At 48.4% G+C, this 12,796-nt stretch overlaps 1 protein-coding gene across 1 annotated transcript in view; it reads left to right on the top strand.

Moving 5' to 3' along the window:
- rab11fip4b (RAB11 family interacting protein 4 (class II) b) overlaps positions 1–10,720 on the top strand; it is an 18,899-nt gene extending 8,179 nt beyond the window's left edge. Inside the window, 9 exon segments of the mRNA XM_067259839.1 lie at positions 752–787; positions 2,038–2,137; positions 2,540–2,643; positions 2,905–3,045; positions 3,284–3,365; positions 5,904–6,041; positions 6,394–6,552; positions 7,958–8,101; positions 8,310–10,720. Coding sequence (XP_067115940.1) covers positions 752–787; positions 2,038–2,137; positions 2,540–2,643; positions 2,905–3,045; positions 3,284–3,365; positions 5,904–6,041; positions 6,394–6,552; positions 7,958–8,101; positions 8,310–8,426 — 1,021 coding nt within the window. The 3' untranslated portion in view covers positions 8,427–10,720.
- Positions 10,721–12,796: the final 2,076 nt, after the last annotated feature.

Here is a 12,796-nt window from a genome sequence, read left to right as displayed (position 1 = left end):
GAGGGAGACAAGTAAAAAAAGAGGGGGAGGGAGGGAGAGAGAGAGAGAGAGTGTGGCGACCCCCAAAAAAAGGGTGAATGGGAAAGTGGAGAGAAGAAAAGGGAGGGAGAGAGGGCTGAGAAGAGAGCAGGATTTGGTTGAGCGGAGGATGGGGAGGTGGGGTGACAGAGGCGGGGACGTTGGGTCAGGGTGGATGGACAGGTCTTGTGAGAGCCACGGAGGAGGAGGAGGAGGAGGAGGAGGAGGAGGAGGAGGAGGAGGAGGAGGAGGAGGAGGAGGAGGAGGAGGAGAGAACACTATGAGTTGAGGTGGAGGGCATGTTGGAGAGAGAGACACGGGGATATGGGGAGAACACAGATCGTTTCGATCTGTGTGTGTGTGTGTGTGTGTCTGTGTGTGTGTGTGTGTGTGTGTGTGTGTGTGTCTGTGTAGTACACGTTGACGTAATGAAGACCCAGAGACACAATACTGAAACAGAGTTATCTTGACAAGACTATTGCTGAGCTCACCAGAACCTTCACAAGGGAAGAATCCATTAACATTGAGATGCCCTCTCTCTCTCTCTCTCTCTCTCTCTCTGCTCTCTTACTTTTCCTCCCTACAAACTCTAAACAACACTATCTGAACTCCTATCAAACAGCAATTAAGTGTTTTGTGATATGGCTGGAGTCATTTCAATGGGATTCTAGATATCCACGATCCATGAAATCCAAGTTCAAATAAAACTTATTTGTGTTAATTTCCCTTCCAGCCCTATTAGGAAAATGTCCAGCACAGCCTTTGGAAGGTGAGTTATTTATTTATTTATTTATGTGTGTGTCTGTGTATGTGTGTGTGTGTTTGTGAATAGTCGGTGCCTGTTTACTCTGTGTGTTGGCTTAGGCAGATCGTTGGTTAATGAACACACTGAACACACATTTCCGCGCACACACTCATCAACAATAGTCTCTTCCCCTTTTCCTCAACCATTACACTCTCTTTCGACAGCCTTTCATTTGGTATATGTTGACACTGTGTGTGAGTGTGTGTGTGTGTGCGTGCGTGTGAGTGTCAGACTGGTTTTCCAGACTTACCTCATGAATAATTTGCATATTCTGTGTACAGTGGTTTCATAGGAGCTATCTCAGTGCAGTTACAGCAGTATCATTGTGCTTCATCTATCAAGTTCTTTGTCCTCGCTCCCTGTCTCTCTCCCTCCATCTCTCTGTATCTCTTTCTATGTCTCTCTCTCTCCCTCCCTCTCTCTGTATATCTTTCTATGTCTTTCTCTCTCTCCCGCCATCTCTCTGTATCTCTTTCTGTCTCTGTCTCTCTCCCTCCCTCTCTCTGTATCTCGTTCTATGTCTCTCTCTCTCCCTCCCTCTCTCTGTATCTCGTTCTATGTCTCTCTCTCCCTCCCTCTCTCTGTATCTCTTTCTATGTCTCTCTCTCTCCCTCCCTCTCTCTGTATCTCTTAATATGTCTCTCTCTCTCCCTCTCTCTGTATCTCTTTCTCTGTCTGTCTATCTCTCTCCACCTGCTTTTTGAGTTATAGTGGCAGAGTGAAAATGGGCCTGCCAGAACTGATCTATAGTCCTGAAAAGTGTTCGCCGTCCTCCTTCTCTCTCTCCTTCTCCGCTCTGTTCTCTTTTCTCTCCCCCTCTCTTTTGTTCTCATCTGTTTTCTCCTCTCCTCTCCACACCTCCTTTCCTCCTCTCCTCTCTTCACAATATCGCTAATAGAAAGCAGGGGTGGGTTGGTGTGAAGTCATTCCATTAGTGAGTTAGCTGCAGTGACAACGGTGTGAATGTCATATTTGTGTGTGGGTGTGTGTCAGCAATGAGTGTTCATAGACCACCCTCTGCCTCCCCCCCCCCCACACACACCCACACACACACCACACACACACACTTATGGTCTTATATCTGTCGGATCCTGCTGCAGTCTCACTGCGGGAGCGCAGACTTGGACACACACACACACGTGTCTGTATGTGTGCATGTGTGTGTGTCTGTGTGTGTGTGTGACGTTTTCTTCCCTGTCTTGTTGGTCCTGCAGGCAGCTGCTCCACAACAGCAACTTCAGCAGCAGCAACGGCAGCACAGAGGACTTGTTCAGAGACAGTATCGACTCCTGTGATATCGACATCACCGAGAGGGTAGGTCTGGCACACACACACATTCATTTGATCTCACGCTCTCTCTCTCTCATACTGTTTTTCTTTGTACCGTACATCGCATCCACTTCTCTCCTTGTCTTTGTGTGTGTACAGTATAGTGTTTGTGTGGACAGTGTGTGTGTGTGTGTGTGAATGTGTTTGAATCATATCAAAGATGAGCATCAGAGGCTGCACGGTCGATATGCTGACTGTGTCCAATAAGATTACCACGCATGGTTGCATTCTCATTTTGCAGTGTCAGCTAATCCTTCTTTCTCTCTCGCGCGCTTTTCATCTCTCTCTCTCTCTCTCTCTCTCTCTCTCTCTCTCTCTCTCTCTCTCTCTCTCTCTCTCTCTCTCTCTCTCTCTCTCTCTCACACACGCTCTCCGTCTCCTTCCCAGGTGAGTTACCTGGAGAAGAAGGTGGCCGAATTGGAGAACGACAATCTGATGAGCGGAGATCTCAAGTCCAAGCTGAAACAGGAGAACACCCAGCTGGTTCACAGGTAAGGTGCTCAGACACACACACACAACCCATAGGTGCACACACATCACACACACACACACACACACAACCCACGCCCCAAATGTACAACATCTCCAATAAGTCCTGTCACCAAATGCTGTGTCTTCCTGTGTGTGTGTGTTCATGTGTGTGTGTGTGTGTGTTCGTGTGTGTGGGTTCATGTGTGTGTGTGTGTTCATGTGTGTTCATGTGTGTGTGTGTTCATGTGTGTGTGTGTTCATATGTGTGTGTGTGTGTCCAGGGTCCACGAGCTGGAGGAGCAGCTGAAGGACCAGGAGACGCGGGCGGAGCAGACCATGGAGGAGGAGCTGAGGAGACACAGAGAGGCCTTCAGCAAGATGGAGAGAGACAAGAGCACCGAGATCGAGCTGCTGTCTAATAGGTCAACACACACACACACGCAGTCATGGAGAGAACACACACACACGGTCATGGAGAGAACACACAGTCATGTAGAGGACACACACACACAGTCATGGAGAGGACACACACACTGCTCTCAAACCACCGCCGTAGAATGTATTTGAATGAGTGTCGCCTCAGGCTTGGAACGACAGCAGCCAGCCACTGTCGGAATGTATTTGAACGTATTTGAATGAGTTTCCCTCCGACCAACACAGACTTCAGCAGCTGGAGGAGGAGAACGGAGAGATAGCGATGTCCATGTGCCGGCTCAAGAGTCAGACGGAGAGACTGGATGAGGTGTGGGTCCCAACACACACGCACGCACACACACACACGCACATCTTGGGTTCATGTTCACTCATGTGGCTTGCCATATCTACAGATGATGCATCCCTTGATGAAACACGAGAGCAGGTGCACGCACACACTCAGACAAACGGCCATCTGTGCCTTAGCAGAGATTCATTACATTTACATTTACATTTATTCATTTAGCAGACGCTTTTATCCAAAGCGACTTCCAAGAGAGAGCTTTACAAAGTGCATAGGTCACTGATCATAACAACAAGATAGCCAAAAAACATCGCGAGTAGCCAAAACATGAAGCACACATTGTGAACAACCAAAGTAAGTGCCAAAGGGAAGAACCATAAGAGCATGTAGTTAAACAAGTCACAACCAAACAACATGAACAGCTATAAGTGCAAGTGTACCTGTGGGAAAAAGCAACAGTAATAAAACAATATATCACAGCGAGAACCAAAAATTTAAATCAGTTACCACTAACCACAAGAGCAACAAGTCTCTAAGCAAGAGTCATTGTGATCCTTGAGGAAACTAACATCGGGTCAAGCGAACCGTTCCTAAGTACCGTTGTACTCCCGGAACAAGTGCGTCTTGAGCCTTTTCTTGAAGGTGGAGAGACAGTCAGTGTCTCTGATGGAGGTGGGGAGTTGATTCCACCACTGGGGGGCCAGACAGGAGAAGAGCTTGTGTTGGGACCGGGCGGTCTTGAGCGGTGGGACCACCAGGCGGTTGTCTGAAGAAGACCGTAGGTGGCGGGTGGGGGTGTAAGGCTGCAGGAGAGACTTGATGTAGACGGGTGCAGTCCCGTTCACTGCTCGGAAGGTCAATACCAGGGTCTTGAATCTGATACGGGCCATGATAGGTAGCCAGTGGAGAGAGATGAGGAGCGGGGTAACATGGGAGCGTCTGGGTAGATTGTAGACCAGGCGGGCCGCCGCGTTCTGAATCCTCTGAAGAGGGCGGGTTGCACATGCTGGGAGACCAGCGAGCAGAGAGTTGCAATAGTCCAACTTGGAGAGGACGAGTGCTTGGACTAGCAGCTGGGTGGAGTGCTCAGACAGGTATCTCCTGATCTTCCGGATGTTGTAGAGGGTGAATCTACACGACCGGGAGACCGCAGCAATGTGGGCCGTGAGGGAGAGCTCGTCGTCCATGGTAACCCCAAGGTTCCTGGCAGAGGATGAAGGGGTCACCGTCGCAGATCCCAGGGTGATTGAGAGATCGTGGGAGATGGAGGGTTTAGCCGGGATGATGAGAAGTTCTGTTTTGGCGAGGTTCAGCTGGAGGTGGTGCTCGGTCATCCAGGCGGAGATGTCTGTGAGGCAGGCCTCAATCCTAGCTGAGATCCCCGGATCGGTCGGGGGGAACGACAGGTACAGCTGCGTGTCGTCAGCGTAGCAGTGGTAGGAGAAGCCATGGGAGGTGATGATTGGTCCAAGTGAGGTGGTGTACAGAGAGAAGAGGAGGGGTCCAAGGACGGAGCCCTGTGGGACACCAGTGGAGAGCTGGCGAGGGCCCGACAGTTTGCCTCCCCAGGAAACCTGGTAGGATCTTCCCGACAGGTAGGATGAGATCCACTGGAGTGCAGTGCCAGTGATGCCCATCTCAGAAAGTCTGGCGAGCAGGATCTGGTGGTTAACTGTATCAAACGCTGCAGAAAGGTCCAGCAGAATGATAACGGATGACCTGGAAGCCGCTCTGGCAGACTGGAGGGCAGTGGTGACTGAAAGGAGGGCAGTCTCTGTGGAGTGGCCAGTCTTGAAGCCCGATTGGTTGGGGTCAAGCAGGTTGTTCTGAGAGAGAAAGTTAGACAGTTGGTTAGATACAGCACGTTCAATTGTTTTTGAAAGGAAGGGTAACAGTGATACCGGTCTGTAGTTCTGGAGAACGGCAGGGTTAATGGAGGGTTTTTTGAGTAGAGGGGTAACTCTAGCCTGTTTGAAGGCAGAGGGGAAGGTGCCAGAGGTGAGAGAGGAGTTTAGGACATGGAGAAGAAAAGTTATGATGGAGGGGGAGATGGTTTGAAAGAGAGGGGAGGGTATAGGATCAAGGGGACAGGAGGTGGGGCGATGAGAGAGAATGAGGTCAGAGATCTCTGCCTCAGACAGGGGAGAAAAAGAGTTTAGACATTTAGTTGGGTCAGTCATGGAGGGTGAGAGGGTAGGAAAGGTGGGTTTAGGGAACCGACTGCTAATGTCGGCGACTTTTTTCTCAAAGAAGGAGGAGAAGTCGTCATTAGCGAGTGCAAAGGCTGCGTCGGGGCCCTCGTCAACACGTCTGTTCTCAGCCTGTCATGTGACGCCTGTCACGCCTCTGTGGACCTCGTGCGCTTTTTGGGAGTAGACTCGCAGAACAGCGACTCCGTAAAATGATGATGGCCGTGCTGTAGAATGTATAAGAACATGTTTTGATTTCTTTGTTTCTGTGTGTGTGTTTTTGCTTGTGCGTGCCTGTGTATATCTGTCTGTGTGTGTGTGCCTGTGTATTTTTGCATATGGATGTGTGTGTGTGTGTGTCCCCGCCCCGCAGGAGAAGCAGCGTATGACTGATAAGCTGGAGGACACCAGCCTGCGTCTGAAGGATGAGATGGACCTGTACAGGAAGATGATGGACAAGCTGAGGCAGAACAGACACGAGTTCCAGAAGGAGAGGGAGGCCATGCAGGAGGTGAGGAAGCAGCCACACGCTACTTTGAGAACGCCAGGGGAAAACGAAATGCTCAGAGATACGGTGCCGTTATGGAATTGCTGCATAAACACCTCAGCATGCTAACGTTTGGTCGTTTTACAGTACATACACTCACTCTCTCTCTTTCTCTCTGTCTCTCACACTTTCTGTCTTTTTGTTTCTCTAAATCTTCCTCCCCCTCCTTCTCTCTCTCTCCCTCTGTCTTTTTCTTTCTCTCTCTCTCCCTCCCTCTCTCCACCCACCCTTCTCTCCCTCCCTCCCTTCCTCCCTCCACCCACCCTTCTCTCCCTCCCTCCCTCTTCTCTCCGTCCCTCCCTCCCCCTGTGCGCAGCTGATCGAGGACCTGAGGCGTGAGCTGGAGAACCTGCAGATGTTCAAGCTGGAGACGGAGAGGCCGGGCCGTGGCCGCAGCTCCTCCTCCAGCCTGTCTGAGTTCAACAGCAGGACCCGGGAGATGGAACTGGAGCACGAGGTCAAGAGACTCAAACAGGTTAGCTCCCCGCGCTAGCGGCTAGCGCTAGCGGCTAACGCTAGCTGTTTGTACTATTGCACCCGATGTGGTGACATATAGCCATACAATGCGTGTGCACACTGTGCATGGGTCGGCACACTTCACACCTCAGCACTAAACAACAGGTATGGTGCTTCCCTTAGAGTTCCCTAGAGTGAGACATAATAGACAAATCCCTAACCAGATAGGGATATCTACCTGTCAGGGGCAAGAATGTTATCTTTTTACAGACTTTGCAGTACGCTAGTCCCCAGTGTAAACACAGGACAGGAGATAAGATGAGTTTCCTTATATACAGTATAATTAAAGTACTGTGGCCAAGCTCCTGGCCTTGAGGCAAGCCACCCAACCAGGAAATAATTATACTGAATCATGTCAGTGTGTCTCCCAGAGTGAATCTGGGGTTGGGGCTGGGAGCCCACTTGGGTCCACTCATCAAACTCGGTGCAGCTCTGACAGGATGGTGCACTCTACCCTGCATTGCTCTCAGCTTTCATCTGTATCCATTTCTCTCTCCCTGTTTCTCGCTCATTTTGTTGTTGTTGCATAATCTCTCTCTCTCCAGCGAGTACTTTGTCTCCTTTCTGTCTCGACTGTTCTCGTTTTCTTTCCCTCCAAACTGTGGACTCTCTCAGTCGCACTCTCCATGTTGCCAGACTGAGGAACAATCTCTAAATCCTGTCAGGGAGAGAACTACTGTGATGCAGATCTGCGTTCTGGATGGGAAGACTTGAATCAAGTCTTTCCTGTACTCCTCTGTGCATGTGTGTGTGTGTGTGTGTGTGTGCGTGTGTGTGTGTGTGTGTGTGCGTGTGTGTGTGTCCAGCGGTATGTCAACCAGGACTTTCCCTCTGACCTCCAGCTCCTGGTGTCTGCCGGGGCAAGACTCCGTCCTTGTCCAAGGGTAAAAGAAAAAAACCAAAGCACGACCTCCATTACCCTTTGACCTTCGACCTTCCCATTAACCCCTAATAACACCACCGGACATTCGTAGAGCTTCACCACAGACGCAGGCGAGCAGTTTGTGCCGTAACACCCCATAACCCGCGTTCTGTCCCGAAGGTGTTAGCGTAGCTGCGTGTGGCATGCGTGGCTGTGAGAGGAAGTCTGAAAGAGTTATAAAGAGAGAGTGAGAGAGAGAGAGGGTTGATTTGCCGTGAGTGTTCACCATTTGAGGCTTGAGTAGTTCTGTCATGTACTCACTACGTGTGAATGAAGTGGACTGACAATTCTATGCTGCGTGAGAGCGAGAGTGGCCATTTGGTGAAAGCTTTCCAAACCCAGTTGCTCCAGAACCTTCCAACCACAAAGCTCACCTTTATCTTTTTCTCTCTCCCCTTCCTCCTTCCCTCCCCTCCCCTTTCCCCTCCACCCCTGTCTTCAGGAGAACCAGAAGCTGAGAGAGCAGAACGACGACCTGAACGGCCAGATCCTCAGCCTGAGTCTGTACGAGGCCAAGAACCTGTTTGCCACACAGACCAAGGCCCAATCACTGGCCGCCGAGATCGACAACGCCTCCAGAGACGATGTACGAATACACAACCACTCCCACTGCCTATTTACTTTCACGATCATTACTCAATTGGAGCATTGCACTGCTCCCCCCCTCCCCCCCAAAAAACATGTAATATAGCCATGGAACAGCATGGAAAACTTGCCCCAACTGAGGGGCATTGAGATCTAGTAAAGGTATGGATGTCGGGTAAGAATGACGTTGGTGTGATCTTTTTCCACAGCTTATGGAAGCCCTCAAGGAGCAGGAGGAAATCAACTTCCGCCTCCGACAGTACATGGACAAGATCATCCTGTCCATCCTGGACCACAACCCCTCCATCCTGGAGATCAAGACCTAGGGTCACCCCCTTCTTCCACCCTACCATCCCTCTCACTGTATCTGGGATAAACAAGGGAAAGGAAGAGGAACCGCACTGAAATAGTTCCACATCGCCCCCTACTGCCAAGGTGGTGAAAGTGAACTTTGGCAATCCATCAGAGGCGACCAGGGACTTCATTTCGTTGACTCGACGACTAAAGGGAGTTGTCGGGGGTGGGGGGACCGAGCTTGTGGTTCGTCCGTGACTGTCTTGTGGACAGGTGTGTGATATCTCTTGTGCACTTTTTACTCCGTTTTCATCTGTCATTCCCCTTGGCTTATGTCTCAAAAACAATTCTGGGGAATTGTGAAAAGGGGGGGCTTTCAATATGGAGGGCTTTAGTCGTTTAACAAGGGTTGAATATGTAGCTGGAACAATGTGAATATAAACCATGTGTATCTACTGTACCCGACCGCAACATCATATGTTGTATTTAGTATCTATGATTAGATATATGCAAAGACCCACAGAAGAGCAGAACGATGGAGGGAGTCAGGCAGGCTGACATTTCAAACCCTATCATTTCTGCTGACACAACTGTAAACAAGTGGTGGGAGAGTGCCCACACAGTAGAGGGATGTTGATGATGAACGTAAAGAAGCAGGTGTTTCTGACTGTGCTAAAGGAAGTTTGAGAGAGACAGGGAAGTACAGAGAGGGAAGAAGAGAGAGAGAGAGAGAGAGAGACGGATAGATAGAAAGATTGAGCGAGAAAGGACCAACCAGAAAGATAAACAACCATGTTTGAGGAATAACATTTCGAGGAAAAAGGAAGGGAAAAAACGAGAGTGTCATTCCAAGGCCTCTGAAGTCTGAGGCCTCTAAATGTGCAGTGTCCATGCCGAGACACAGGAAATAGTTCAGTTAGACATGGAATGTCTACAGGGCGTTGACCAAGGGCCCACTGCTGCTCACCCGATGACAGAAGCCCTCCTTAGTCAGCAGCGGGTTAGGCCTACTTGAACTACATGGGGCCAGTTTGACCCAGGTGTCTGACTAATTGAGGGTAACTGTTTATCTAGCAGGGGCTTGCAATAGCAATACATGCACAGGAATGTTACATTTACAGTGGATAGGAAGGTACAGAATGTATTCTGCGTCTTAACAATGGGACTGTCACTGTTTAGACATTTCTCAGTTCTACAGTAGGGTTTTCAGTCACCCCCAACATCCCTATACATACAGCAGTAACATGCGGTATGCACTGGAGAGACTGGCTACCGTTTGGAATGAAATACTGGAAAAGCAATGTTACTGGGATGTATTTGGGTTGCACTGTCACGTGTGATTATTGATTTCAATACTGTAATTCTCATGAATGTATCACTTTGCATTTTTGTAAATCCTAAAGGCTCTCACTGTACAAATCTTCAATTTGTTGAGGTACTTTTTCAAAAGTTATTCAGTAAAGTGTATTTGGCAGGACGTCTTTAGGGAAAGGTGAACCGTTATGACTGATGTAAACTTACCTCTAGTTTTGCTCCTTGCACAAGCGTTTCTTTGTGCATGCTTTCACCTTTTCTGATATATGTGCCTTTAAAACAAATTAATTTTACTTTCAGTATAAGTTATAGGCTACTGTTTAGCCAGCTCATCGATGCTACATTGCATTCAAGTCTGCCTAACTAAATTACAGTATAGTAGGCCTACGTGGCTTGTACAGAACTAGTGATTTCCATGTGCCACTCACAACTCTTTTACAGGCCAGTAGCCTACACGATGACTTTTTTAACGTTCGTCAGGAAATAGCAAGATTGTCTGAGACATCTACTGTACCGCAAATTTAAAAAAGTAGACCGATAGCACAATGCTTTGTATCTAAGCTAATACGCATTTGAGTAGTCTAATATTACATTTTCACCGTTTTTATTTTTTGTGATGCCCTGTTTATGAATCCTGTTTTGTTTGAATTCTGAATTTGTCCCTTTTAGAAATGGTGAGTCCAATTGCTTTTCAGGTTGTTCGTTTCGGCTATCCTAACTTTTGGGATATTTATCCCGTCTTCCTATACGGCCCTCCTTGTGATAGTTCTGTACTCAGTGTAGAATTTCCATCAATAGAGGTAATTACAGTGAGACACGGTGATGACAGTTATTTGAGGGTTATCGGTAGGCTATATGTTGTTACTTTCTTTGAACCTAGCCGTGTTAAACGCCGTAACCACCTGCTGTATGTGGCTGTACTGTGTACGCTACTAATGTGAGGTTTAAATGCGATGTTGGTGTACATACTTATGTTGTACAGTCAATAAAGACAATTGCCTTGGCATGATAACATCCCGGAGTGACTAACTATATTGTGTGGCATTGGTCTACTTTGCCTTTGCTAAAGTACTGCTGTCCCAGGCCAGAGACTTCCATCCATCATTCTAACCCAAACCCGATGACAATATTAGGCCATCTCAAGAGAACCAAGCTACATTTTCCAATAAGAAAAATGTATAGGAGAACAATGGGGATTTCATAAAAACAGTCCAAGTCAGGTTTGCTTTAACCCGGCTATAGTTTATTCTGTATTGAATAAAGACGATGTAGAACCATTCTTAATTTACGACGGTAGAGGTCAGACTATTAACATCTGCACTCCCATGTGGACGAAATGCCATTGATCCACTGCCCTTCATAGAGACAGGTAAAAGTCGCTATAGCCTACCACTTCAATCGCTAATTAGAATTGTAGTTACGTTTGGTAAGTTTTGCCTTTCAGTTACTTATTCTTTTAAGCTTTATTAGCGAGTCTTTTTCGACATCGCCTACTGCTGGCACACAATCACAATTAGCCTAGCGCGTACATCAAGGGTTGACTTGACTCAATCAGTGTCACCAGGATGTGGCTAGCATAGTGTAGTGCGTGGAGACCGTGGTCTGGTAATCAGTTCAGGACTACAATAGCAGTCATCAAAATTGGCAATAAAGTAAAATACTAAAGCTACAAATGCCCATCATGTTTCTTCTGTTGATGTAGCAAGTGTACACTATTTAAATCTAACTAGTCATGATGTTCTCTTTCACCCAGGTCTCCAAAGCATGGTGAACCTAGACAGTGCAATGCCACAGACAGTCAGCAACCCTCCGAGGGTTCGCAAGGACACTGTGAAACAGAAAGGCAGTAAACATATGGGCATGGTCAATGGTACTGCGCTGGTCGACAGTTCCCCCCTGGTCAACAGACACACCCCTGTCAATACTCGTAACCCGGTTACCACCAACAGCTGTTCCCGGGGCCCAGGAAACGGTCGTCCCACGGTTGGCGGAGCTCCAGCCCCGACCGCCCCGCAGGTCGGGGGGAGGAGGGACCGCTGGAGGCACGGCCCCAGGAACAAGAACAGGAAATGGAGTTCCAAGGCTCCTCCTCTTCCCGTGCGAGACAGCGAGGACTGGGAGAAAGAGCTCCTCGACTCCGCGGGCAGTGTCTCTTGGCCGGAGGAACCCTACGGTAGGACGCGATGGCTTTTTCACAACCCAACGGTCGCATGCAGGCTGTGTATCCCATCCAGCCTTCTAAGCAGCATATCCTCTGTTCTCACCACAGCATTGAGTTCCAACCATGTCCTCCACCCCACCCTCCCTCTCTCCCAGACCCAGAGGATGTGTCTCTCCAGGGCTTGACCTTCGGTCATACCGTCCCCCCCGCGCTCCCCGCTACGACAGACTACACCCCTGCTTCCTACCACCCTCCTCCCATCAAGTGGGTCCGACACGTCTGTCTGACCGTGGACGGGCAGTTTGACGAAGCCGAGGCCTAAAGTCATCAGCCGTCATACAGCCAGTCAGGTTTTATTTACTTAGGCCCTTTTTAGATAGGGCCTTTCTACAAACATAGGATTTTAGTTTTGAAATATCTTAGTTCCACATGTTCCTCGAGTGGTTATCATGGAGATAATAACGATGACGTTTCCGGATTGGTTGGATTGTACATTTTATTAATTCCTTTTATTGAAAGAAAATTCATGATTTTGTTTGGATGATTTTAGTTGGTTGAAAAGCAATTGTTTTAAACCAGTCAGCCTTTTGTTTTAAACCAGTCCAGTGTAGATATGTTGAGTTTAACAGCTTTATGATTGCATTCCCTTCCCTGTTTTCTAAGAATAAACCAACAATATTTCGAAATTCCCCTCATTCCGTTAGCTCGTCTTTGTAACCCTAGTTACGGGTTAAGGGAGTGAAACATCCACAGGGTGGCGCTGTTGGCAAACTTTCTGTTGTTTCAGCTCAGCTGAGTGAGCTGTGGAAATCTTAGGGAGTTCATTGGGTTCATGGTGAAGACCTCAGAGGTGTAGATGCATTTTCTGGCTGTTAAAGTGTGGGTGTGTGTGTGTGTGTGTGTGTGCGTTGAAACACTAACACGCAT

Source organism: Osmerus mordax, chromosome 21 (genome assembly GCF_038355195.1).
Source record: "Osmerus mordax isolate fOsmMor3 chromosome 21, fOsmMor3.pri, whole genome shotgun sequence".
Classification (NCBI taxonomy): domain Eukaryota; kingdom Metazoa; phylum Chordata; class Actinopteri; order Osmeriformes; family Osmeridae; genus Osmerus; species Osmerus mordax.
Note: the sequence above shows the minus strand (reverse complement) of the source record. Positions and strands in the feature narration are given on the sequence as shown.